Consider the following 27946-nt stretch of genomic DNA (forward strand, 5'->3'; position numbering starts at 1 on the left):
GGGGGGGAGCGGGGGGAGAGAGAAGTTGAGGGTGGGGTGGTTGTGGGGATAAGCAAGCAGTGATAGGAGCAAATAATCAAAAGATGTCACAGACAAAAGGATCAAAGAGGTGTTGAAGGTGGTGATCTTTTGATTATCTGCTCCAATCACTGCTTATCTCCACAATCACCACAACCTCAAGAATAGAGGCCATCAAAGCTCTAATCACCAGTCTCCTGACCTTAACCCTCATCCAGAGCTTCGATACTCTTTTTCTACCTCCAGTTCCGCACCTTTCATCACCTTCTGTCCTGGCTGACCTCTGTGTACAGTATATACACCACACACACACACACACACACCTAGATGCTTCACAAAAGGAAGGTGCAAGTGCACACGTCAGTTTTCACTGAACAGCGGGGTTCAGCACATCATCATAGTCTATCTCAGCAACTAATCACATTAAACCCCGTAAGTTCAGAACAGACTTGGCTTTTGCAAGCTTGGGTGTGGTTATTTATCCATTGGCATGCGGAGGTTGTGTTTTTTTTATATACTGAAACGAATGTATGTTTGCCACAGAAATTTACGGGATTTTTTTTAAAAAAAAAAACAATTTCACAAAGCTGCGATTACTGATCTGCAAAAGATAACTGATCGGCACCAGTTCTTTCACAAGATAAGTTTATAATTGTTAATTTGCTGGAGGAAAGAATTTGTCATGGATTTCTACTGTAATTGCAGAATGCCCAGATGTTCACTAGTCGCTATAACATGTAGAACCCAAATATCAAACAAAGTGATTGATATGTGCAAATGATCAACCATTGATCCAGTGTTTAGAAAAAATTATCCATTGGATCCACGCTGTAAATTGCAGTGTGAGCATGCGGCTGTCAAGATCAGATGTCTGTGGTCTGTGGATTGCACTCTCTGCCCCGGGAAGGGACCTGCGCTTGCAGGCTGAGAAAGGATTGACTGCTTGCTAACTCCAGATTCACATTGCACTGGAGTAAACCTCCGCTTGGTGCCAATTTCCCAGCTCGCTGGGGCAGTCTCCTGATGAGGTCTCACAATACCTGGCTTTGGTGTGTTTTCAGAGTCAGAGCAGAACCTTGTGCTGTTGAAGGGTCATGCGGACTCGAAGCGTTAACTGGGCTCCTCTCCGCAGATGCTGCCGGACCTGCTGAGTTTTTTTTCCAGGTGTTTTTGTTTTTGTTTTGGATTTCCAGCATCCGCAGTTTTTTGCTTTTATCAGATCAGAACCTTGCTCTGGCACTGATGCTGCCAATTTCATGCTGATACTGCTTTATAGCAACCTAAAAAATTGAAATGAAACTACAGATTTAAAATTCATTCACTTCCTCACCATTGTCATTGCAATATCAGTTTTTAAGGTTTTGTCCTGTGCCAATCCTACCCACCATACCTAGTGGGGAAGGTGACCTGTTCCAATGGCTGTTTCAGTAACATGCTAAGCAATCACCAGGAAACATTTAAGTCAAGTCAGAAAGACTCACCTTCCAATCCCTCTCCTCCAAGGAACGCCCAGGATGAGAAACTCAGCACAAACGCAAAATCCACTACAACACTTATTGGACTAAGCCAAAGAAAAAAACAATTGCATTATTCTTTGTAACAATGGTGAATGGCTTACAATTCATTTAACTTCGTCTAATGGTTTAAAAATGACGTGACAGATTAATCTAGTCAGCAGTTTTGAAATAAGTTTAATTTGCATTTGGTTGACAGTGACAGTGAAACTTTATGCTGAACTGGCTCTTATTAGGAAGAGAATGAAGAAATTTCACTCTCAACAATGCCGCTCAGGCATTTTACAACGCAGGTTTATTTTATATTCATTCATGGGATGTGGGCATCACTAGCTAGGTGAGCATTTATTATACCCGTCCCTAATTGCCCTTGAGAAGGTGGTGGTGAGCTGCCTTCTTGAACCGCTGCAGTCCATGTGGTGTTGGTACACCCACAGTGCTGTTAGGGAGGGAGATCCAGGATTTTGACCCAGCGACAGTGAAGGAACGGCGATACATTTCCAAGTCAGGATGGTGAGTGACTTGGAGGGGAAGCTCAAGGCGGTGGTGATCCCATCTATCTGCTGATCCTTGTCCTTCTAGATGGTAGAGTTCCTGCAGATTTTACTTTTCTTGCACTCGGGTAGAAAGGATTGCCTGTAATTGAAGAAAATCCATGTGGGGTGTATCACACACTTGTGCCAAGGACCTGCTCAATCATTTAAATAGATCAGACAGCTGATGTCACACACACACACACAACCCGTCCTCCCCATTTAACTGTCCTTTGTGTTTGGGCACAATGTACGAAGGAAAGTTCTACTCCTTTCAGTCTAACTCACCAATCTAACCTGCCTGCTCAGTTTTTGGGGCCTATTTTAGGTAAACAGCACAGGATCGTCTGCACAGTGTAACTTGGGCACTACTATATTTTAACACCCTGTGTTATGGAGCTACTAATAAAATGCAAAAACACTGCTACTGCACCACCTAGTGACAGGAGATAGTAATATTTACCTTAATTGGTTTGCTAATGTGAAGAGCTCCATTAACAAATATTAAGAGTACATACCACTTCTTCTTCTGGCTTCTCCCATTTTATTTGGGGTCGTCATAATGTTGGTTGATCACCCTTCTCCATCTCCTCCTGTCACTCACCCATTTCTCTTTCAATCTCACTGTGTTTAAGTTTCTTGCCACCTGTAGTAATTATGGTTTTATTTACAGTGTAATGTACCTTTAAGAATAATACTTGTTAAGGAAGATCACATGATATGTAGTAACCAATAAGAGAGTAGCGCGGGCTACCTCAGGAGTCAATGTAGAGATGGAGTTGGCGTTGAAAGCACACGAGCAGTTGCTGCTGAGTATATTGTAAATAAAATTAATGTTCCCAACCAAGAAGTGTCTGCTGACCAACTCTATCATTAATAGTACAGCTCGGCCACCCTACAACAAACTGGTGATGAGGATAAAACAGGATTGAACAGAAGAAATAAAGTTAGAAAGAAACTGGCGCTGTCCCTCGCCCAGCGATTGTGCATGTTTAAGATAATTAAAAAGAAAGGAAGATATACTCACCAGGCATGCTGTCGCTTTAAGCTAAAGAGAAAACGGGCCTGATCCAAATGGCTGAGAAATCTCCCGGACCATTCACGACATTTAAAAAAAAATACCAAAATCGCAAGACCCCTGAGTGAGAATCCACAAGATGGGTGAGCAAAACAAAAAAAAAAAAATCTGTATTTACATTGTGGAATGGGCCGCAGCCCCGCAGACTCAGTGGATCGGAGAGGCTGGCACACAGCTTGCTGGCTGGAGGAGTAGGACGATTAAAGCAGAAAGCAGTGCTGCAGTTTTAGGTTTAGAAAAAAGGGAGCCTTGCAGAATCGCCCAGAAAAGGGAGAGGAGATCGCTGCTGTATTTTTTTCCTGAGTGGGAATGAGGTTTTACAAAGTTGAAGGAGAAGGAAGCTCGCGATCGTGGGGATCCCACCAAAACCCGAAAAGCACGGGAAACACAGCACAGAAAAGCCAACGGCTGCAGAGATAGCCTGAGTAAAAGAAAACGGTGACTGCTCTTTAAGCGGCAATACATTTAAAATGATAAATGCAAGAAAAATGGCTATGGACAGAAAATTAGGAGAGACCCCCAGAGAGGCGGCAACTCAACGGAAGGCAACAAGAGACCCCACAGAGAGAGGGCAACTCTGCCAAAGGGAATAAGAGACCCCAGAGAGAGGGCAACTCCACCAAAGTCAACAGGACTTTAAAGGTGGGAGGGCAACAAGAAATTAAACAGTTGAAAGAACAGTTGATTGCCCTTCAAGATCAAATGCAAAAGGAATGCGTAACCATTCAGCAACATGAAGAAATGAAGGCCGTCTCAAACAGGAATCACAGCAGAAGAAACTTGAAGAGGGCTCAGGGGAAGGCCTGGGAGTTGTGTATAGCTGGATACAGCCGGGAGACAGGAGCTTGGATAAACTCCAAGGCAGTGCCAGCTCAGTAAAGCTAGCTATCCAGCAAAGAGCTAAAGAATCAGCTAAATTAAGCCGAAGAGGTTTTGGAAGCTAAAGTCACAGAATTTCCCAAGAAATAGACAGATTGTGAAATTTTGGGAGACCCAGCCACTGAGCTCAGACAAGTTGAGCTTTCATCTGAGGGAAGTCTGGCCAATAGTGAAGTCAAAAAGAAGGCGGAGATTAAAGTCTGCGCTAGAAAGAAGAGGGCACATAGAAAGAAGATACAGAAATACAAATATGGCCTTCACCCGGTTGAGGGGAAAGTGAGAGCCATAAGACAGGCACCTGCACCAAAGAACGCCTCAGAGCTCAAATCATTCCTAGCAATGATCAACTATTAGGGGCGGTTCTTATCCAATTTGTCTACAGTGCTGGCCCCCCTGCATTCTCTACTCAAAAAGAGCCAACGTTTGTCTTGGGAGGTGCCCCAGAAAGAAGCTTTCATAAAGGTGAAACAATTGTTGCACTCATCCAATTTATTAGTGCAGTATGACCAGGCGAAAGAATTGGTGCTGACATGTGACGTGTCTCCCTATGGAGTGGGAGCAGTGCTCTCTTGGATGGACGACAGCACGGAGTCCAATAAGTTACGTATCAAGAACGCTCACCACAACGGAAAAGAGATTCTCGTAGATAGATAAAGGCCTATCCATCATCTTTGGTGTTAAGAAATTTCACCAGTACGTACATGGCCACCTTTTCACAATCTTTTCAGACCACAAACTAGGATTGTTTAGTGAGGACAAGGCTATACCACCCATAGTCTCAGCAAGAATACAGCAATGGGCTTTAATTCTGGCAGCATACGAATACACTTTTGTACATAGGCCTGGCAATCAAATCCTAAACACTGATGCCCTGGGTTGTTTGCCTTTACAAGAAAATGATGAGCACGTCCCAGTTCCACAGGAACTTGTTTTACTGTTAAATTTCTTAGATTCCTCACCGGTATGTGCTCGACAGATCAGAGACTGGACAAGTCGGGACCCAGTCCTATCTCAGGTACGAGAACAAGTGCTACATGGTTGGTCACAGGAGCCCATATCTGACGAAATGAATCCCGTACTTCAACAGAAAACATGAAATAACCAGCCAGGATGGCATCTTATTGTGGGGGCCACAAGTGATAGCTCCTCCAAAGGGAGTCACTTTTACTTGAACTACACAGTGCCCGTCCAGGAATTTCCTGAATTAAGACCATAGCACATAGCTATATATGGTGGCCTGGGATGGATGGCGAAATAGAGAGTTTAGTAAAGCATTGTGTGCAATGTCAGCAACTGCAAAAGTTGCCAGTGACAGCTCCATTACACCCATGGAAGTGGCCAGGTAGACCCTGGGTGTAGTTACACATTGACTACATTGGACCTTTCCTGGGAACAATGTTTCTGCTCATTGTTGATGCCCATTCAAAATGGTTGGATATATATAAGGTGAAGTCACCAACTTCGGCAGGGCTGATTGAAAAACTACATCAAAGTTTTGCCATTCACTGACTACCAGAAGTAGTTGTTTCTGATAATGGCACGGCATTTACGAGTGCTGAGCTTCAACAGTTTATCAGCCTCAACAGTATCACTCATGTGAAAACTGCACCATACCACCATTCCTCAAACAGACTGACTGAAAGGGGGTTCAAACGTTCAAGGCACCAATGAGAAAGCTAACTGGTGATTCCTTGGCAACCAAGCTAGCACACTTTCTTTTTCGTTACAGGACTACCCCTCACACAACAACAGGTGTCACACCTGCAGAGTTATTGTTGAAATGCCGTTTCAGGACGAGATTGAGCTTAATAATGCAGAACTTAGAGGGGAAAGTGGAAAGGAGTCAGGGAAGCCAGAGAACTAGACCTGACTGGCGTAGTTGCAAGGAAATTTACCATGGGAGAGCAGATATACGTGAAAAACTTCAGGAACGGACCAAAGTGGTTACCGGGTGAAATAAGTGCAGTGACTGGACATCTATCTTTCCACGTGGAGTTGGAAGGCCAGATCATCTGTAAACATGTGGACCATTTAAGGAAGAAAGAGACAAATCATCAAGATTTGGTTCCACCAGAGACCATGACCAGGTTTGCGTTTCCTGTTGAGGATACTCAACCCGGGATTGACATGTCTAATGTTCCTGTAAGAGTTGAGGATACAGAACTGCAAGTGCCCAACAAAGCACCTGATGTTCAGGTAACTCCGGAAAAGGAGGTTCCTGACAAAGAATCTGAAGTTGTGGAGCTGCGACGTTCCACACATACCAGGAAACCATCTGAAAGACTGAACTTGTAAATTTCTTATCCAGTGTAAATATTATGTTGTCTTGAAAAATATGTACTTGTAAATATATGTATAGCTGAGTTAAAGGGGGAAGAGTTTAGTAATTATGTTTTTATTTAGCGTAATGTACCTTTAAGAATAATACTTAAGATCACATGATCTGTAGTAACCAATAGGAGAGTAGTGCAGCCTACCTCAGGTGTTCAGCATAGAGGTGGAGTTGAAAAGCACACGTATCGTTGCTGCTGAGTATATTGTAGATAAACTTAATGTTCCCACCCAAGAAGTGTCTGCGGATCAACTCTATCACTAATAGTACAACTCAGCCACCCTACAACACCCCTCCCCCCCCATCTTTCCATCTGGTCTTAGGCTTTCCTCTCCTTCCCGGCAGTCCCATCTCCATCATTCATCTCACATGTCCCCCCCTCTCTCTCCCTGCAACAGATGACCACACCATTTCAATCTCTTCTTAGCCTCTTAACTGTCCTATGAAATGGCCTAGCAAGCCACTCTGTTCAAGGGCAATTAAGGATGTGCACCAAGTGCTGGCCTCGAGTGATATCAACATTCCATATAAAAAAAAATGGGGCTTCCACATTCCAATTCCATGCAACTAATATACATTCCACCTCAAGTGATTTGTGAATGAAAGAACTCGCATTTATACAATACCTTTCCCAACCTCAGGAAGTCATCCCAAATCGATTTACAATCAATGAAACATTTTTAAAGTGTATCCAATGCTGTAATTTGTGAAACTCAGCAGCCAATTTGCACTTAGGAAGCTCCCAAAAAATAGCAATGTGATTAATGTTTTCAGCAATATTGGTTGAGGAATATTAGCCAGGACACCAGGGAGAACTTTGCTGCTGTTCTTTAAATCGAGCTATGGGATCTTTGACGTCCACCTGAGAAGGCAGGCAGTGCCTTGGTTTACCATGACATCAGGCAGCACCGCACTCCTTTAGTACTGCACTGGAGTGGTTAGATTTTGTTTTTTAAGAGCAGTTGTAATCATTTTGTTTTAAGTAACTGGGTGAAGATGGCCACTAATGTGTTGACTTTGTATGTTGGGAAGAGCACCTAAGGATTTTCTGTTCAAAAGGGAAACAGACAGTGATATTTAGGATCACATAGCACTCTTGTTCTGGCCTGGGATGATAAAGAAATGCACAATTATCCTAAAGCACCAAATGAAGGGATACTAATAAACTGAGTAGTATAGGTATAAGCACTGGGCCTCAAAATATTTGACCACGTTCATGAGCTTTACTGTCAGATTTCCCTTCCTCTGATGAAGACCCCACAGCACTAAATATGGAATAGATCTTAATAGGGGCAGATTACTAGTGCTGACTGCTCAGTATAGTATTGGGGCTAGGACTAACTCTTCACCTGCTCAATTCCCAAAATGAAGCACATCCAACACAAAAGGTGGCAAGTGTAGAGGTCACTAACAGTTGTGGGTGAAAGACAGAGTCAAAGAAGCCAAGCCTCCCCTCATAAAAATGCATATTTAAAAATGATTGCTCATATTGAATAGCCATATTTTAAATGGAGGAACATGTCTGCTTTGCGCAAAAGCAACTAAGACATTTGCAACTACCAAGTGATATTCAACGGCACAGAGGGGCAGCCACTTGAAATATTACTTTTTAGTCCTGTGAGACAGCCTCCATTTCACCTTAATGTGCCCTGGAATCGGGTTCCTAGCCTGACTGGAGTTTTGCTGCCACTTTTCACATTATTCTGTGCCCAAAGTCCATTTGTGGCAGTATAACTACAGACAGGTATATTAATTCCCATCACCACGCAAAAAACATTTGATTTTGCTCTGCTACCCTCTCTCCCTGGGTACTTTTAAATTCATTGTTGCCCAGTTTAGACAGTAACTCTTTCGAGTACATTCACAGTTCTTGGCTTTTTTTTTCGGGAGTGGGACATGAACCCACAACCTTCTGATTCAAAGGTGAGGGTGCTATGAACTGAGCCACAGCTGACACCCCCAGTTTAGAGAGTAAGGGGAACTGACCTACTCCCAGATGTCTATCAATGCCACAGTGAACAATCGTTACAGCCAATGTAAAACAGGCTTGGAAGGGTCATCCTCTGACCACCACACCCAAACCCTCCCAGCTTGCAGAAAACTAAATCAGAAAACAAACAAAACAAAAACACACACACACAGGTTTCTTATATGAACCAGTGTTTATTTGGATAATGTGTTCTATGATGAAGCATGCGAGGTATTCATTTTAGTTCTGGAGCACGACACCATCATTGCCTCTGGGTATAATCCATATACATGTGCCATCAATTGCAAATCAGTTGGAGGCATAAGCTGCAGTCAATCATTTGGACAAGTGTACAAGTTGGTGGTATCAGCACCTCAAAATGAGGATGCGTCTGTCAGTCTTTATGATTTGTGCACCCAGGATGCTTCAGTTTGCACTAAGATAGTGAAAAATCACTCACTGAAATCTCCTTCAGCAAATAGCTTTACATATTTTTAAATCCACATTCAATATTCTTCCTTCAGGTACCATGCCCCAGAGAGAGGACTTCCATTGGACTAGTCCATGATTATGCTTGGCAAAGTACTGCAGTGGTTTGTTGTTACCTTCTAGATTGGCTGACCAGGAAACTCTCCCGCTCCTAACATCAGCCATATTAGAAAGATTTACAGGTAGATAAACAACCTGTGTTTGGCTATGTTATGCACACACTTGCCATGGCTATCGAGTTGGACTTAAAACCCAGTACCCCTCAAAAAGGGAAAGGAAAATCTAAACAGAATGCTCACTACTAACCCCTAGAAGCATGCTATAATTTTCTAATTGGCATGTACAGATGAATTGTGCGCTAATGCAGTGGGATCCTCCTCATTTAGAAAACCCCACTCCCTGGGTAGGAGCCAAACATGAGCAAAACTTAAAACTGGATGAGAAAGGGTGGGCTGGCCTGACATTGTAAAAATTTCTGACAAGATTCCATGATACCTCAAACTACCAGAATTTCAATTTCCAATGAGCTTACGAGGGTTCCCTTCTGCAGCAAAAACACATTGAGCCAGTCATACATTACACCAATTACACTTCCAAAGAGAGAATTATGAGTTCAGTAGCTGAGGCATCAAATGCATTTCCATATAAATATCTAAAGTAATGATAAAATATTATGCTATTTGATAGTAACATAATTCAGGAGGGTTTATGCAATAATGAATTGGACATGCATGCAGCGTAGTCTTTGCAATGTAATGATGGACAAATCTTTCTCATTCTAGAAATGCTGCTGTTCTTTGTGGCAACTGAATTGAATGTGTCAGAAATCAGCCTTCTGATGAGCAAGTCCACATTTGCCACGCGAAGACTAGCATATTAGCCATTTTATTACGTGTGGTGCAAGAAATTGCAGATTAGTCACACAAGGCATTGTTCATTTTCCAAAAATCTTGTTTTCTAGCTTTGTAAGTGTGGCTGTTAAATAGAAACTACACAGAACAAGTTTCCATCAAAAATAAGCTGTGGGAATTTTCACTGTCAAACAGAATGGATGGATTTAATGCAGTGAAACTAATCCTTTCACCAGCATGTGCCTGTAGCAGACTAAATAGCTCTGGGTGGATTGGACAAATGTTCGAGAGTATCAAATATAGCTGTGAATAAACCTCAAACAAACTTTTAAAAAATAAATACATAAACAAAAATAAACTTCTGGAATTTGTTACATTGATAATAGTTCAAATTGTACAATGGAATGAAGGAATTAACAAAACTATTCATGCCATTTATTTTCACTTTATTTAAGTATCTTATGCACTTAACAGCTCCGCATTACTTATGAAGCAATAATGAAACCCCATCACGTTAAGTGTATAATTGTAAGAATAATTTAAGTGTTGTTGCAGTCGCTACATAAGATAAAGATTACAGCAGATTAATCCCACCTTTACAGCTGTGTCAAGGTAACACATTATACATTGAATCAGCAGTTTAGTCAATGCAAGTGATTCACATTCCATCTTATACCCAGAGTAGCAAAATTGGATCATATTGAAACCTTAGCGACAGGGTGCAGCATTACAGCATGTTTTATATAGGCTTTTAGGTGTTTTCCTCTTAACATATTTGTAAAAATTAGTCATATGCATTGATAAAATTTCAAAACTTAGAACTGTAGAAAAGCAAAAGTTCATTAGTTAATGGAGGTACCTTGCAAAAAGGAGATATGGGAGCATTTTGCTTGTAGGACACCAATATACCCAACTCTCAATACTCTACAACTTGTGTAGAAAGCCCATCTTGCATTGATAAGGTAAACCTTGAATCCAGGAATATTCTTTAATTTCCAAGCTAAGTGACTGACACCTTATTGGTAAATGTTCCTGCAGGCACTTTGCAATGCAATCCACCAAATGTAGCAAAATGTCACGAACCAGTTAAATCAGACTGCTCGAGGGGCAAGATCCATCCATTATGGAAGATGGGTCTTCTACTCCCCAGTCCTGACCTGGTACATAACACACCGGGGATTTGGAACATAGGAACAGGAGGAGGCCATTCAGTGTCTTGATCAGCTAGTGTCAATCAGACTACGGCTGATCTGTACCTTAACTCCACTTACCCACCTTTGCTCCATAGTCCCCTGGCTCCCTCATCTGACAAAAAATTACTGATCTCAGTCTTGAAAAAGAATCAAATGAACCAGCATTCACATCCTTTTTAGGGAAGTTCCAAATTTTCTTTCTCCTGTGTGATAAAGTGCTTCCTGATTTCACTCCAGAATGATCTGTCTGCAATTTTAAGATTGTGGCCTCTTGTCCTGGGTTCACCACCAGAAGAAATAATTTCTTGTACCTACCCCACTGAATCCTTTTAAACATCTCAATTAGATTCTGGAATTGAATGCTTTAAATATGGGCAACCAGCATTGTCGGAAGTACTTTTTAAAAACAAAAATTCAGGAGGATTTCAACAAATATTTAATTACAAAAATAATTTGCGCAACATTTTCTCTTACAAATATTTTTTAATGTACCTGCAATAAAAACAAGGCTTTTTAGAAAGGAGCTGAACAGAAGGAATTATTCCTTAAGAAATTGCACTGAAATACATATAAATCAGGTAGACCAGGGCGTTCAGCGTGCAGAATACACCTAAAAGCTGGATGCTAAATCAGTGCATACACCAGCCTGAAATTACACGACATACCTGGACAACTGCACTTACACCAAGTATGTTACAGCTGGTAATATTGTGCTGTGTTTATTGCACCATAAAAATATTAACGCGGGAGGCAGTCAATCAACCCACTGTTGCTATTGAGACCATGCTCTCGGGCACTGCTCTTTGCCAGTACGTGCTCAAAAAGGGAAAAAGAATATTTTTAAATGCATCACCGCTAGTGTGCCTCAATGTCCTTCTCTCCCCATTGCACATCAAACAGCCAAATAGGTATGGGTTCAGCAAAAAAAAAAATCAACCTTGGGAGACCTAGATTAGCTCAAATTAAAGCCTCAGTACTAGTTTCTCTCTGCCACACATGCACTGGCAGGTTTCATGTTTGGTGAACTTGCATTGTTCCAACGTATTACAAGTCTTGCATACAGCATGCTTCACTTTAATGGTGCCTGCAGCTTAAAATGCTCAAGCTGTTGTGACTCAAACTCTGAAAAGTTTCAGCTAATCAAAATCATGTCAGCATTATTCACTCATCTTAGGGTCTCTTGCAAATATAGGGGAGATGGTGGTGTTGTGGCAATGTCACGAGTTCAAATCTGACCACGACAGCTGATAGAATTTAAATTCAATTAATAAATCTAGAATTGAGAGCTAGTTTCAGTAACGGTGACCATAACAACTATCACTGATTGTTGTAAAAACCCATCAGGTTCACTAGTGTCCTGCAGGAAAGGAAATCTGCTGTCCTTGCCTGGTCTGGCCTACATGTGACTCCAAACCCACAGCAATGTGGCTGACTCTCAACTTTCGAGTTATCAACAGTCACAGATTGCAATTCTTTTGAGTACAACCACAGTTCTTGGTTTCCAGGAGTGGGACATGAACCCACAACCTTCTGATTCAAAGGCAAGGGTGCTATGGACTGAGCCACAGCTGACACCCAACTGCCCTCTGAAATGGCCTAGCAAGCCACTCAGTTCAAGGGCAATTAGGGATGGGAAACAAATTCTGGCCTTACCAGCGACAACCACATTTTATAAAAAGAATAAAGAAAAATTCTGTTATCAATACTAGGGGAGATCTGCTATTTGTGACAAACAGGTTTTTAAAATACAAATTTTGGTGCACTTCCAACTTATTCACGCCCACTCTCCCCTAAACCTCACCATCCAAAATAAAACTGTGTCAAGTTCTGTTTTTGTTATGTAGATAGAGCAATCTTAAGTTACACCCAACACTGGGATGCTACCAAGATACTGTAATCTTTCAACTCATGGATTGAGCTACATCAGGGAGGTTGAAAAATATCTGAACTACATTATTAGCAAAACATCTCATTCAATTCATAAGTTTCCTTTCAAAAGCAAACATCTTTACAAAGTTATTTTAAGGGCAATTACAAATTTACAGGATCATATCATTTTCCTTCTGTTGGGTGGGGGAAGGGAGAAAGATGGTATCTCAAGAAAAATCATTTGATAATTAAACCAAATTATTTTACCACAGTTTAAGGTTAAAATGTGGAGACTGTAGGGGAGGTGGGGTGGTGTGATAGTGGTCATTGAAAGGGGGGTGGCCAGGCAGAGGTCAGTGGAGGTGGGTCAGGCAGCTCACCACCTATTTAATACTGCATTTCATCTGAGGCCTAATATCTCTCCAGCATTTTCTCACTCTGCAGATTCATAGACATGCTGATATACTTGCTGTACAAACATTTACATTTCCCTCCCAGCACCCCCCACCATTATATTCTTTGCCCTCCCACCACCATGTACAAAATAAAAAGTTCTTCTCCTTGTGCTCCGTTTTGAGCATGCAGGAAAAAGTGAGCAATAAACTCTGCACCTCAAACACAGACCTTCATACAGCAAAACGGGGCTAGTGTCAGTCACCAAACCTTCACTGATCCCAAATTGGCAAAGTACAATGTACAAAATCTCTAACTATTCAAACGAATGTGTTATTGAAATCAACTTTTGCAGATTGTTATTAAAAATATTGCAACTACCTTGTTAGGCAAACAAATTCTGTGCTCACCAGCTATATACCTAGTACATTGTACTCAGCAGCCTAAACAGATATTTTACTTGCTTAAGATCTAGGACCGAATTTTGTCAGGGAAGGTGGCGTGAAGATAGAGAGATAGATCTGGGCCTGCAGAGAGAAATCAGTCTGGCCCAACACTGTTAAAGTAGAACAGTGTTATTGCACAACACTATTATGCCCAATTTCTGGTCTGGGGCGAGGGGCACTCAGCATCTTTCGCTACAAGAAAGATCCCACAGAAATTTAAACAGAACAGGAATATGGCTGAACAGAACTGTGCAGTTCACTTCAACCCAAATATTTTCTGACAGACAGTGAGCTGTAGGTGCTCAGTCGTTGCACATATTCAAGACAGTTCAATAGATTTTTGGATACTAAGGCAGTTAAGGGATTTGGGGACAGCCTGGGAAAGTGGAATTGAGGGAGATCAGCTGTGATCATATTGAATGGCCTACTCCTGCTCTTGTTTATGGTTCTATGCCCGACCATACAAATCTTAAAACAAAATTGCTCTATGCAGGGATGAACTGGATTACTACAGTTTCCTATTCATTTAGTCTGGTGTGGGTCCTCCCTCGCATTCTGGATTCTGTTCGAGATTAATGCTCACTCCAAACACGGTTACTTCTGTGGATTAGTCAGAAGTGCAGCACTGTGGCTCCTGCCAACTGCTCCCTCAGGTGGTATTTTAAAGCCAAATTTAAAATCAAGGATTTCCCTCCTCCAATGCACTTTTAAACTTTTGACTCAAAATCAAGAGTGCATAATGATGCCAGTGGTGCAGCAAATTAAAATGGTGAATTCCTGCTATGGCAAATTCCTGATCTTTCCTGGGTCATAAGTTTGCATTAAAAAAAAATTCAGACCAAACTAACCTGCTTACAAACCCAAAGTCCAGTCGTAAAAGTGATGCTTGAAAACCTGCCTAACCTGTGGGAAATGATGCACAGAAAGGGAGAACAATAGTGGTCATGGGAATAACATAATTTTTGTTATGTTTGCACATATGCTGAGGAGATCCAACACCTGCTGCATAGATTACATTGGAAAACAAGCAACATTTGCAACAGCATTGGCCAGTGTGCCCAGCTGACATTTAAAAGCCAATATTTCTGACCCCAACAGGCACATCGTGTCACTTCATTGAGAAGCGACTCAGCTACTGCTGCACTGCTTACAACTTTACACCTTCCCCGCCATTGTAAAGTTGCCACCAAATCCACCAGGAAAAAATTTATCCCAAAGCCTCCTTTGTTAAGGCTTCATTTAAGTCTCGGGCTCAAGACCATTTCAGCTGCGCGGCGCGTGTGTCATATGATATCACAGGCCTGAATCGCTGTTGAAGTTAAGGTATATATATCTATATATATATATATATATAAATGACAGACCTGCTTGGTAGAATGTGTGTTTTATAGATTCACATTGGAAAGACAAAAAAGGTGTAGAGTCTACTTAAAAGAAATACAATCAGACTTATGCAAGTACAGCATTAGTGTTTCCATAGCATTCTACTATACAATCTATTATGCAACGCACTTTTGTCTAGCTGTATATTTTAATCAGGAAGAAATAAAATAGTTTAAAAAAAAGAATTTCTACAGATAAATTACAAAGTGCTCACGTAGATTCATCATGGGTGCAAACAATAGTGTTCACATCCTTGACCTCAGGATCATAGCCTGCAAAACAAAGATTCATCCTTAATTAGTCTCATTGTTATTATTAATGTTGACTAACACCATCAGCAATTCTATGCTGATCACCTCAATTTGATGTTTTCATCCTCAACTTTATTTACCCAGAGTGGTTAGAATGTGGAACTCGCTACCACAGGGATTAATTGAGGTGGTTAACAGAGATGCTTATAGACCATAAGACATAGGAGCAGAAATTAGGCCGTTCGGCCCATCGAGTCTGCTCCGCCATTCAATCATGGCTGATAAGTTTCTCAACCCCATTCTCCCGCCTTCTCCCTGTAACCTTTGATCCCCTTACCAATCAAGAACCTATCTATCTCGGTCTTAAATACACTCAATGACCTGGCTTTCACAGCCTTCTGTGGCAATGACTTCCATAGATTCACCACTCTCTGGCTAAAGAAGTTTCTCCTTATCTCTGTTCTAAAAGGTCTTCCCTTTACTCTGAGGCAGTGCCCTCGGGTCCTAGTCTCTCCTACTAATGGAAACATCTTCCCCACGTCCACTCTATCCAGGCCTTTCAGTATTCTGTAAGTTTCAATCAGATCCCCCCTCATCCTCCATGGAGTATAGACCCAGAGTCCTCAAACGTTCCTCATATGTTAAGCCTTTCATTCCTGGGATCGTTCTCGTGAACCTCCTCTGGACCCTCTCCAGGGCCAGAACATCCTTCCTGAGATACGGGGCCCAAAATTGCTCACAATATTCTAAATGTGGTCTGACCAGAGCCTTATAAAGCCTCAGCAGCACATCCCTGCTTTTATATTTTAGTCCTCTCGAAATAAATGCCAACATTGCATTTGCCTTCCTAACTACCGCGTCAACCTGCAAGTTAACCTTAAGAGAATCCTGGACTAGGACTCCCAAGTCCCTTTGCATTCCAGATTTCTGAATTCTCTCCCCATTTAGAAAATAGTCTATGCCTCTATTTTTCCTACCAAAGTGCATGACCTCACACTTGCCCACGTTGTATTCCATCTGCCACTTCTTTGCCCATTCTCCTAACCTGTCCAAATCCTTCTGCAGCCTCCCCGCCTCCTCAATTCAACCTATCCCTCCACCTATCTTTGTATCATCTGCAAACTTAGCCAGGAGCCCTCAGTTCCTTCATCTAGATCATTAATGTATAAAGTGAAAAGTTGTGGTCCCAACACTGACCCCTGCGGAACTCCAATAGTCACCGGCAGCCATCCTGAGAAGGACCCCCTTATCCCCACTCTCTGCCTCCTGCCAGACAGCCAATCTTCTTTCTATACATGATAGTACCATGCCTCTAACACCATGGGCTCTTATCTTACTGAGCAGCCTCCTGTGCGGCACCTTGTCAAGGGCCTTCTGGAAGTCCAAGTAGATAACATCCACTGGCTCTCCTTTGTCTAACCTATTCGTTACCTCCTCAAAGAATTCTAACAGATTTGTCAGGCATGACCTCCCCTTGATGAAACCATGCTGACTTTGCCCGATTTTACCATGCACTTCCAAGTATTCTGAAATCTCATCCTTGATAATGGACTCTAAAATCTTACCAACAACCGAGGTCAGGCTAATTGGCCTGTAATTTCCCGTCTTTTGCCTCACTCCCTTCTTAAATAGGGGGGTTACATTAGCAATTTTCCAGTCCTCTGGGACCCTCCCTGACTCCAGTGATTCCTGAAAAATCACCACTAACGCCTCCACTATTTCTTCAGCTATCTCCTTCAGAGCTCTGGGGTGTAATCCATCTGGTCCAGGTGATTTATCCACCTTCAGACCTTTCAGTTTTCCTAGCACCTTCTCCTTGGTAATGGCCACCATACTCACCTCTGCCCTCCAACTCTCTTGAACTTTGGGGATGTCACTCGTGTCTTCCACTGTGAAGACTGACGCAAAGTACCTATTCAGTTCCTCCGCCATTTCTTTGTTCCCCACTACTACTTCTCCAGCGTCATTTTCCAGCGGCCCAATGTCCACTTTTGCCTCTCTTTTACCCTTTATATATCTAAAAAAAACTCTTGCAATCTGTTTTTATATTACTGGCTAGTTTACCCTCATATTTAATCTTCTCCCTCCTTATTTCTTTTTTAGTTGTCCTCTGTTGGTCTTTGTAGGCTTCCCAATCCCCTGGTTTCTCACTGCTCTTCGCCGCATTGCATGCTTTCTCTTTAGCTTTTATGCTGTCCCTGACTTCCCTTGTCAGCCATGGTTGCCTCGTCCTCCCTTTAGTATGCTTCTTCTTCCTAGGGATGAATTTTTGCTGTGTCTCCCAAATTACTCCCAGAAACTCCTGCCATTGCTGTTCCACTGTCTTTCCTGCTAGGCTCAACTCCCAGTCAATTCTGGCCAGCTCCTCCCTCATGCCTCTGTAGTTGCCTTTATTCAACTGTAATTCCAGCTTTTTCCTCTCAAATTGCAGGGCAAATTCTATCATATCATGGTCACTTCCTCCTAAGGGTTCCTGCACCTTAAGCTCCCTTATCAATTATAAGAGAAAGTTAGACAAGTACATGAGGAAGAAAGGAATATCGGGTTAGAGGTGAAAAAAAGCAAAATACTGCATATCTAAAATAAACAGAAAATGCTGTAGATACTCAGGTAAAGCAGCATCTGTGTTAAATTGGAACCTGATATTTCTAAGAAAGAAGGTATAAAGTTTCCGTTTCCCTGATCTACAACCCAAAAATATGATTATCGACCCAAGATGTTAACTATTTCTCTCTCCACAGGTACTGCCATGAGTATTTCCAGAATATTCTGCTTTGATTTTAGGGTTACATGAAGTCAGTTGGAACTCATGTGAAGCATAAACACTGGCACAGACCAGCCGGGACCAGTAATTCAGAGGCCCAAGCTAATGTTTGGAGGTCTGGGTTTAAATTCCACGATGGCCAGCTAATGGAATTTAAATTCAATTAATTAAAATCTGGAATTGAAAGCTAGTCTCAGTAATGGTGGCAATTGTTGTAAAAAAATCCATCTGGTTCACTAATGTCTTTTAGGGAAGGAAATCTGCCTTCCTTACCTGGTTTGACCTACATGTGACTCCAGGCCCATAGCAATGTGATTGACTCTTAATTGCCCTCTGAAATGGCCTAGCAGGCCACTCAGTTCAAGGGCAATTAGGGATGGGCAACAAACACTGGCCTTGCCAGCAATACCCATATCCCATGAAAGAATAAATAAGATTGGCCTGTTTCTGTGCTGCAAATTCTAAGTAAATAACATAACCCATTGTCAAGCTAACAGTGGACAAGAAAACGGTTTCCAGGCCTGTCAGTGCTGCTGTACTGGTGGAGGTGTGTATGGAATAACTCATTCCTATTTTCGCTCCCTCAACATGCTTTTGGTGGAAGCATGTCATTTCTGTAGATAAGGGAAGTAGGGTATTGGTGCATATACATTACATCTTCTGTGTTTAGAATTATTGGACTTCAACTTAACACTAGATGATGATCAAAATATTAGAGGATTTCAGCAAACTGGTGCCTCAAGAGTTTTTGGTGTAGAATGTCAGGTATGTGAGCGAGGAGGCATGAATTCAATCTTCTTAATAAGATGAGGGATATCATTGGGGACTGTTTTTACCCTCTCTAGACTTGATTATATCACTGATCACTTCTCCTGGCCAACCTCCCATCTTTCACGCTATTAAATGACACTTATCCAAAACACAACTGCTTGTATCCTAATTCATACCAAGTCCTTTGCATCAGTCACTCCTGTGCTCGCAGACATATATTGGCTCCCAGTTTGGCATTGTCTTAAAGTTTTAAGAATTCTCACTCGTTTTCAAATCCCTTAATGGCATCACCTCTCTCCATCTCTGTAAATTCCACCAGCAGTACAACCCTCAGATCTCTGTACTACAAGAAGTCTAGTCTCTTGCGCATTGCTGATTTTAATCACTCCACCACTGGTGGCTGTGCCTTCAGATGTGTAGCTCTAAGCTTGGGAATTCACTCAATTACCCTATTCTCTCCTCCTCTAAGTTGGTCCTTAGAACCTACCTCTTTTACTTAATATTTCCTTGTGTGAAATTTTGTTTGATAATGCTCCTCTGAAACACCCAAGGACTGAAGCATCCTGTTCTGCTATTCGATTAGATCATGACTGATCTGTATAGTAACTCCATCTAAAGCCTTGGCTGAGAGAATTAATATCATTTTGCTTCCTTCTACATAAAATGTACCTTTCAGCCAATTCATTTTTGGCAGGTCTGTGGTCACATGGCTCGGGTTTCCGCTTCTATTTTCCGCTCTCCCTGTGGACTGTCCAATTCAGCTTGAACAACATTCTGCCGCATGGCTATTTCTGGTCCCCCACCATAGATAGCAAACAGATAGTTCCATGTCTCCTCAGATATCTGGCCATAATCTGCACCTAGTGACAGAACCAAGTAAACAAATGCAAGTAAAAATTTGGTAAGAGAATCTTGTTCAACACCACAGGTTTATATTGGCCACTAGTTTTGATCTCCACTGCAATGGACACTATTACCCCCTACTTTTCCATAGTGTACTTATTTGGAGATAAGAAATTCACGCCTGTCGATTCTTATTTTCCTGCTTTGAACTTTTTGCACTTAAGCTCCAAAATATGTAGAGTCAAAAGCTACACAGATTCATACCTTGTTTAAGTTGGACATGACCACTTTTAATGACTGCAATTTTGCTGTTGTCTATTGGGCCTGGAGGTTCTGGGAGAAGAGAAGAAAATTATATATATAGTCGTTTGGCAGTACAGAATTTACGTTTCTTTTTTCAGCAATACTCGTTTAAGCTTTTCGTCTTGCACTCATCAGGACCCTCACAAGAATACCAATAAGGGGGAAACGGTTTATACTGTATGTGAAGAGAGTGCTGATTGGTTGGCAAGTGGTGTTGCCATGGAGAATGCACCACTGATGGGAAATGACAGTTAACTACCAAGCATTGTTTGAAATTTAGACCAGGCAGCTTGATCCTGATTGGTCAAGGCATTGCCCTGAGGAATGAGTCAGCAAACGGCTGTCACTTATTTATTTTAGCTGAAACAGACGCAATGTGTACATGTTCTTTCTGTCCGCAAAGAACAGGGCCCTGTGAATTATTATATGTAGCTTCCAATACATGCAAATGTGACACACAGAGCCCAACTCAGTCTTAAATTGTTCGTCAACGTAATTCTTAGCACACTGGAGGATTATTTAGCAAATGCTGTCCAATTGCGGAATCACATCTAATGTTGGACACTACATTGAGTTTTGCAAGCATGGGCTGGTTGGGTACAGTCTATACCCTGTCTGTTGCGAACTGCGGCTGGACATGTTGCGTGATACGATTCGCCAGTTTTTGGGGACGTACGGCCTACGTAACTAGCATCACGCTGGTACTGAAATTCATACACCACATTACTCATGTGCGATAGGCAGGATTTTTTTTTTGGTTTGACGGCAGTATCCTGTTAGTGACAAATACCACTTCCGTGTTGCTACTGCATAGTAGTAGCACGTGACAGCTAGCTTCACCTGTTGCTCAAACTTTTGAGATACCTTGCCCTTTCAGCGTAATCTGAGAAAGACTGGGCACTTTTCAGGGTCAAAGTGGCAGCCTTGGGCCCGCTCATGAGTTTGCTTAATATACAGCGTGAAATGTTCTGATCAGGGTAGCCATTATCCTGCAAGATGCCTTTAATGTGCCCAATTTCAGCATCAAGCTTGCATGGTGAGCAAATGGCTCAGGCCAGGGCTTGCAAAACTCAAAACAGTGTCCAATATTAGATGCGATTCCGCGATTGAGGATTATTTAGCAAATGTTGCCCAATGTGCTAAGAATTATGCTGACAACCAATTTAAAATTGTCAGTCGGGCTTGTGATGTGGTGCATTTGCATGTACTGGAAGCTACATATATTAATACACAGGGCCCTGTTCTTTGCAGACAAAGAACTGTCCATACATTGCGTCTGTTTCAGCCAAACAATGAGAGCCATTCGCTGACTCATTCCTCAGGGCAATGCCTTGACCAATCAGGGTCAAGCTGCCTGGTTTAAATTTCAAACAATATTGGGCAGTTAACTGTCAGTCACCATCAGTGGTGCATTCTCCATCGCAAGGCCACAAGTGTCCTGATGAGTGCAAGACAAAAAGCTTCGGCATGTCTCTTTTTTTCAGCAATACTAAAATTATACATATTCAGAGGAGGTTCTCTTAGTCCTTTCCACACAGATACATGTCAGTTTCGCTCACTTCAGGAAATTACATAGTTAAAAACAACAAGAACAAAGTCCACAGCCAAAGGCCCAACCATCTTCAGTTGCTTCATCAATGGCCTTCCTTCCACCATAAGGTCAGAAGTAGGGATGTTCACTGATGATTGCACAATGTTCAGTACCATTCGTGACTCCTCAGATACCGAAGCAGTCCATGTCAAAATGCAGCAAGGTCTGGACAATATCCAGGCTTGGGCTGACAGGCAGCAAGTAACATTCTCGCCACAAAACTGCCGGGTAATGACCATTTCCAACAAGAGAGAATCTAACCATTGGTCCTTGACATTCAATGGCATTACCATTGCTGAATCTCCCCACTATCAACATCTTGGGGGTTACCACTGACCAGAAACTGAATTGGACTAGCCAAATAAATACTGTGGCTACAAAAGCAGGTCAGGGGCTAGGAATCCTGTGATGAGTAACGCACCTCCTGACTCCCCAAAGCCTGTTCAACATTTACAAGGCACAAGTCAGGAGTGTGGTGGAATACTCTCCACGTGGCTGGATGAGTGTAGTTCAAACAACACTCAACAAGCTAGGCACCATCTAGGGCAGCTCGCTTGATTGGCACCTCATCCACAAAACAAACATTCACTCCCACCACCACTGACAGACAGTGGCAGCAAGACAATGGCAGCAATACGTACCATCTATAAAATGCACTGCAGGAACTCACCAAGGTTCCTTGGACAGCACCTTCCAAATCCACAACCACTACCATCTGGAAAGACAAGGACAACAGATGCATGGGAACACCACCACCTGGAAGTTTCCCTCCAAGCCACACACCATCCTGACTTGGAAATATATCGCCGTTTCTTCACTGTCACTGGATCAAAGTCCTGGAACTCCCTTCCCAACAGCACTGTGGGTGTAACTATACCACATGAACTGCAGTGGTTCAAGGTGGCAGCTCACCACGACCTCTTCAAGGGCAATTAGGGATGGGTAATAAAAGCTGGCCGAGCCAGTGACACCCACATCCCATGAGTGAATATAAAAAGAGAAAAAGGCCATTCCGGCCATCAAGTCCACTCCATCCAGAATTCATGTATGATTGTACTATTGTGAACTCCATCCCCACCATCTGTTAATCCACACTAAGAAACCTTAGACTTTCCTCACTCCTCGAAGGGGAAAAATAAAAATTAAGCAATCTTAACATTTTTATTACGATCACAACTGATTCTGCAACATTTAGTAATACAGGATTAAAGGTTATTTACGTTCACAATAATATATCATGGGGCTGCTTGATTGTCATAGTTTGCTGTTAACAGCAACTTGACTGTTGCATCTTGCGACTACCAGGGTGGCAGGGGATGAAATAAAAACAGAAATGCTGAAAATAAAGACTCAATAGGTCTGGCAGCACCTGTGGAGAGAGAACAAAGTTAATGTTTCAGGTTAATGATCTCTAAGGGCACTAACCTGAAATGTTAGTTTTGTTTTCTCTGCACGGATGCTGCCAGACCTGTTGGGTATATCTAGCATTTTTTGTTTTTATTTCAGATTTCCAGCAGTGTTTTGCTTTTGTGGTAGAGGATGAACTTGATGGGTCTGCATCTTTTACATCTAGTAATTCCTATGTGCCTATAAATATGCACAACACTGGAGTTGAACTCTAGACATCTTATTGATTTCTTAGATATTTTATCACAATTCAATGTACGACGGTAATTTTTTGTAGATAAGTTCCAATTTCAATCCCAACAATTACACACTACTGGAGTTCAGAGAAAACATCAATCTATTTTTGACAGAAACATTTCCGACCCATTGTTTCTTACCATTATCCTTGCCTTTAACGAAACCTTCCCACTCTCGGAACCATTGCATGCTTATGCAATAAATAACACTGGGAGACTCTTCAGCCTGGAATGCTTTGTTTAGCTGGATGGAAAATAATGAAGAGCGGTGTCAAAGTTTTTGTTTGCTACCCATAGGGTGGTATTTGAGTTTATTTGGTTTATATCAGCCCATGGATTCAAGTATTTTAACAGAGATCACTGGCCCAACAAAGGTGACTAATTGGATTTACAATCTTGATCAACCCTCCCACCATGGCTCTGATACTGTCCTTTGTTCTGCCTTAAAGGTCAATCTGAAAATCAGTTCTGCTGTAAACCGGAATAGCCTGCTCTCCATTAACAGCCATCTTGAAAGCATCTTTGCAAATAGTCTTAAGTGGTGCACTCTAAAACCGATTTCCTTTGTTTTAACTCAATATTTGTCCTAATGGTTCCTTTCATTAGTGTGTTGGTGCACCAACTTCAGTGTTATGGAAGTTGAATTTATGTATAATTGCTTTCATTGCAAATTCTTAATCCCCACTGTGCCACCGGGAGGAGAATTGTTATGGTTGGGAAGGGAATCAGAGAAAGGACCTCAGGTGATGCTCCAGCACCAATTCAAGAGTGACACTGATAGAGGCTGGGAGCAGAATGTCTGCTTTGCCATGATACAAGGTGTGAAACAATGTAAAATGACAATGGAATATTTCTTAATTATACAACATTGGAAAAAATATTAGAACTGTTCCTTCACAGTCACTAATTCAAAATCTTGGGACTCCACTGGACAGCAAGAGTTCAAGGCAGCAGCTCATAGCCATCTTCTCAATGGAAATTAGGAATGGGCAACAAAAAGCTGGCCCTGCTAGTGATGCCCACAGCCTATGAAAGAATTTTTAAAAACTGGCATCTCCTATACAGGAATTTTACTCTTATGAGAGCTCAAACCATTTCTGCAACTTTTATGTAGCAATTGTACAATAAACAATTATAAAATTCAGTTAAAAATCTAGCTGCCCCCTTTTAGGATGATGCACTGTGATCTCTGACCTTTATAAAAGTGTCAACTTCCATTTTCCTCCTTTTAGCAATTGCCTCAATTTCTACTTGGCAAATGGAACAGATGTATAAGTGGTTCACAGCAGGGCCACCTCCAAACCTGCCACAATCACAAGACAAGAATATTGAAACATACAGCAGCAACATTGCCAATGTTGTTAGATGATTGGCGAGATTGCCAAATTTATTGAGCCTGCTCCATCACTCTGTTAGACAGCACAACCTCTTCTCTTTATTCCCAATTCTCCAACCTTTCTTCTAAGCCCTCAACATCCTTAGTTGCCCAATAAGTATGCTGTTTTTAACCACTTTAATTGAATCAACATTCATGATCTACTGGGATAGTGCATTCAATATCAGCACAGCCCACTGCATGAAGCATTTTTTTGCAGGACTTTCTTTTAATCAGTAGCTCTAGTTCTTAAAAACTGTTTTTGTACTCCAAGAACTGAAATAAGTCATTCCCAATCCACACTATCAATTCCCTTTCATTATTTTAAACACTTCAGTCAGATAAACCTTAACTTCCCCATCTTTATGGAATACAATCAAGGTTCATCCAGTCTCTCATCTTGGCAGAATCCCATTATCCCAGAAATTATCTTGGTAAATGTTTGCTGGCCTTCCTTCAAGGCCGACATATTAATCCTGAGTTAGGATACCCGAAACACACAATGCTCCAAACGAGTGTATAATGTCTGGCAACCACACCATGCAAACTGTTGTTTTTATCATTCTCTTGTTAGAGGAGTGGATGGCTTCTGTTCAAACTTCCCAAAAGTAGCACAATCGGGGCAAAAACAAAAGCGATGACTTTCATTGTCAAATGGTTATTTATTCAGCCTGGATCTGGCCGCATGATAAAATTGGCTATTTCTTTTAAGTCAAAATTCAAATATCAGAACACCAGTTTTAAAAAAAAAAAAATTCTTTAAAACAAATTTCAAAATTGTCCATTACCATTTTCAGGAATCTTTACACTTGCCTGTTGTACAGATATTCCCATACATTTTGGGGCAGAATCACTACCAGATCATCAATGTAATGGTACTTATTTGGTGGAATGCCTGTAAAAGAAAGAAAAATTATTGCTACCTGCAGTTATTTTGGAAACAGAAAACAAACTCACTTAGTAGTCAATCCACTAAATGCAAAATGTGCAAGAGTTCAGCACTTTTGAACATCTTACAGGTCTTGGACAACATATCCTGAGGAAAGTAAACTTATCTCTACAACACCGTCGCTCAAAAGTACACACAGATACTTCCAATTTAAGAATGCCTGATCTTTACTTATAAGGATGACTCCTTTTAAGAGTGATGATGCCCTTCACTTCCAGGGTTGCTAAATTCTAGGCTAGTGCAGGTGCAAGATCTTCCATTTATCGCACATGCTGACCTCCATGTACACAAAGGAAGGTGTGGTTGGTGATTGGCCCTGGCTCTGTGAAGGTGTTGAACTTGTTTAGCCATTCTCTGGAGACGTAGAACTGGAGGAGGCTAGGTTCCTTTGCGTTGGCCAAAGCTACAACTTTTTGTCTCTCACGGACTGCTTCTTCACTGCTCTTCCTGCAACATACATTTAAAACAAAAAGTAGCTGAGGGAAAGAATGGTAGAGGAGCACAACTCAAAATGTGAAATCACAGATGCTCAAAGAATACAAGATACTCATTCTTCACTGCTTCCCAGATAACTCTTGAAACAGATTTATTTGGCTGGACAATGAAAAAGCTAAAAGCTAACAGAAGAGTACAAAAGCAGGGGACAAGAGCAGTGTAATCAGGAAAGAACTTTTTAATAGAAAAGTTCTGAATATCAGTTTCAAAATTAATAAATGGGCTACACAGCCAAGTGGCATATATAGAAAGCAAGTGCTCATCTCCAAATGTAAACCAAATTAACATAAGTTTTCAGGAGCTAAATCTTTTATGTGCTGTGTATAACCTAAGTTCAAAATTCATTTAATATCTTCTTCCAGACATCATTTAAAATGTTAGAAGTAAACCATTTCATTTTGTCTGTCTTTCAGGTCATCACACCAAGCAGTCCTGGAGTACAAAAGGAGAACAGAGGCAACTATCTCCTTGCAGAATTAAACGTTAACCCTTCAGATTACAGAGTGAACAGTGGGACCATATTCCAGCAGAAATCAACATGTTCAGGAATGGAGGGGAGAAAATTGGTAAAGAAAAACTCAAAGGAGGGGCAACCCTATCAATATTCAACTTGCTAAACATATACATAAAATAGTACATCTTCCCGACATTGTTCCCCTGATCCCACGTCCTACAATTCCGTTTTAAAAATCTCTTCCATCAGCTTTGGAGATTGAACTTGCATCTCCTACAATTTTCTAATAGTCCATAAGCACACACTGTGTTTCACGGCTAATGTAATAATGCTTTTGAGATTGATAAATTACATTTCAGAAACCATTTGTTTCAGCTTTCTTCAGGTGCTCTCTTTTTTTTTTAAAGTCTTACAAACTGAAACTAGAGTTGTTTTGCATTAAAAATAGTTAGCTGAAGCTCAGTGAAGCAGGTCCAATTCAATTTTAAAAGACAAAAGTACATTTTTCCTGCATAAGACTCCATGGTGATCCAGTCCAGCAACATAAGCCACTGCTCTCAAAACATGGTAACCGTGGGATGGACCCAATGATAGAAGGCTCAGATGTTGGGTTCCAAGGACGATACATAATGTTTAACAATTTGGCTGGAGACATCTCCCCTACGTTGGGCAGATTATATTTATCAGTTACCAGCGATAAAAAAAACTTGAAAAAAGCACAGCATGTCAGTTCCAAGAATCAGCAGTTTTAGTTTCATGTCACTACTAAGTCACTCCAAGACAAGAACTTTACAGATCACAGAGTCTGATTGCAGAAAATCAATGAATTTTGATTAAAAATTAGAATATTTGTACTACCAATATGACAAATCAAGTTATCCAGACATATAAAAAAAGGAGCAATCTATACAACTCTTTACTGGCAGCAATTCAAATTTTGATTCACAGAAAATGTAATGTGAAATAAAATCAGTTTTCTTATTATTTAAGAAATACACTGTAGGTTTAGTTCACAGCATTGTGATGTTGGGGGTGGGTGGGAAAAGGGAACTGAGTGAACATCCTTTATGTTACTATGATCATTGCATGCAGTTGTAAACCAAAAACCCCAGCAGAGTTAAAGGTGCTAAGCCTGCAAGATTAATAAGAAAAATAGGCAGTGTTAAAATATGAAGTCAAAATCAGTTATCCAGAATGTTGCATGATGCTTCCAATTTCACGTACCAATGGGTGACTGATACAACTGCCTAGTGTCTACCAGGTGCTGAACTGCATACAGCTTTTTACTGTGCAGATGGCATGAGGAAACACAGTACTTGAGCTTATAAATCTTATACTGCATTGCTTGCACCATGTTGAGATATATTTTATGGAACTAGTATACAAAACAGTCAAGCTTCCATGAAGAACGACAGACATGAATTTGTGTAGTGTCTATCATGATGTGCCAAAAAACTTTACAGCCAATGGAGCACTTTTGAGTACAGTCCCTGTTGTGATGTAGGAAACACAGTAGCCAATTTGTGCATAGAGAGGTCGCTCAATCAGCTATGTAATAAT

The 27946-nt window shown here is 41.4% G+C and overlaps 1 protein-coding gene and 1 long non-coding RNA gene across 3 annotated transcripts in view; both read right to left on the bottom strand.

The window, feature by feature from the left end:
- Positions 1–10092: 10092 nt before the first annotated feature.
- Positions 10093–12808, bottom strand: LOC144685514 (uncharacterized). Its single transcript, XR_013577741.1, has 2 exons — positions 12432–12808; positions 10093–12290 (listed from the first exon to the last, which is right to left on the bottom strand). It is a non-coding gene; the product is annotated as an uncharacterized LOC144685514 (long non-coding RNA).
- Positions 12809–14932: 2124 nt separating this feature from the next.
- Positions 14933–27946, bottom strand: part of usp20 (ubiquitin specific peptidase 20) — a 58928-nt gene continuing 45914 nt past the window's right edge. Inside the window, exons 19-25 of one of the 2 annotated variants that reach the window (XM_078550099.1) lie at positions 25715–25884; positions 25302–25383; positions 24308–24416; positions 23255–23357; positions 19841–19909; positions 19403–19593; positions 14933–15219 (exon numbers count right to left, since the gene is read on the bottom strand). In XM_078550099.1, the coding sequence (XP_078406225.1) occupies positions 19436–19593; positions 19841–19909; positions 23255–23357; positions 24308–24416; positions 25302–25383; positions 25715–25884 (691 nt within the window). In that variant the 3' untranslated portion in view covers positions 14933–15219; positions 19403–19435. Of the gene's footprint in view, positions 15220–19402; positions 19594–19840; positions 19910–22937; positions 23058–23254; positions 23358–24307; positions 24417–25301; positions 25384–25714; positions 25885–27946 lie in introns of those variants that run through there. The other variant, XM_078550100.1, reaches the window with a different exon arrangement.

This window comes from Cetorhinus maximus, chromosome 10 (assembly GCF_964194155.1).
Source record: "Cetorhinus maximus chromosome 10, sCetMax3.hap1.1, whole genome shotgun sequence".
NCBI classification, from domain to species: Eukaryota; Metazoa; Chordata; class Chondrichthyes; order Lamniformes; family Cetorhinidae; genus Cetorhinus; species Cetorhinus maximus.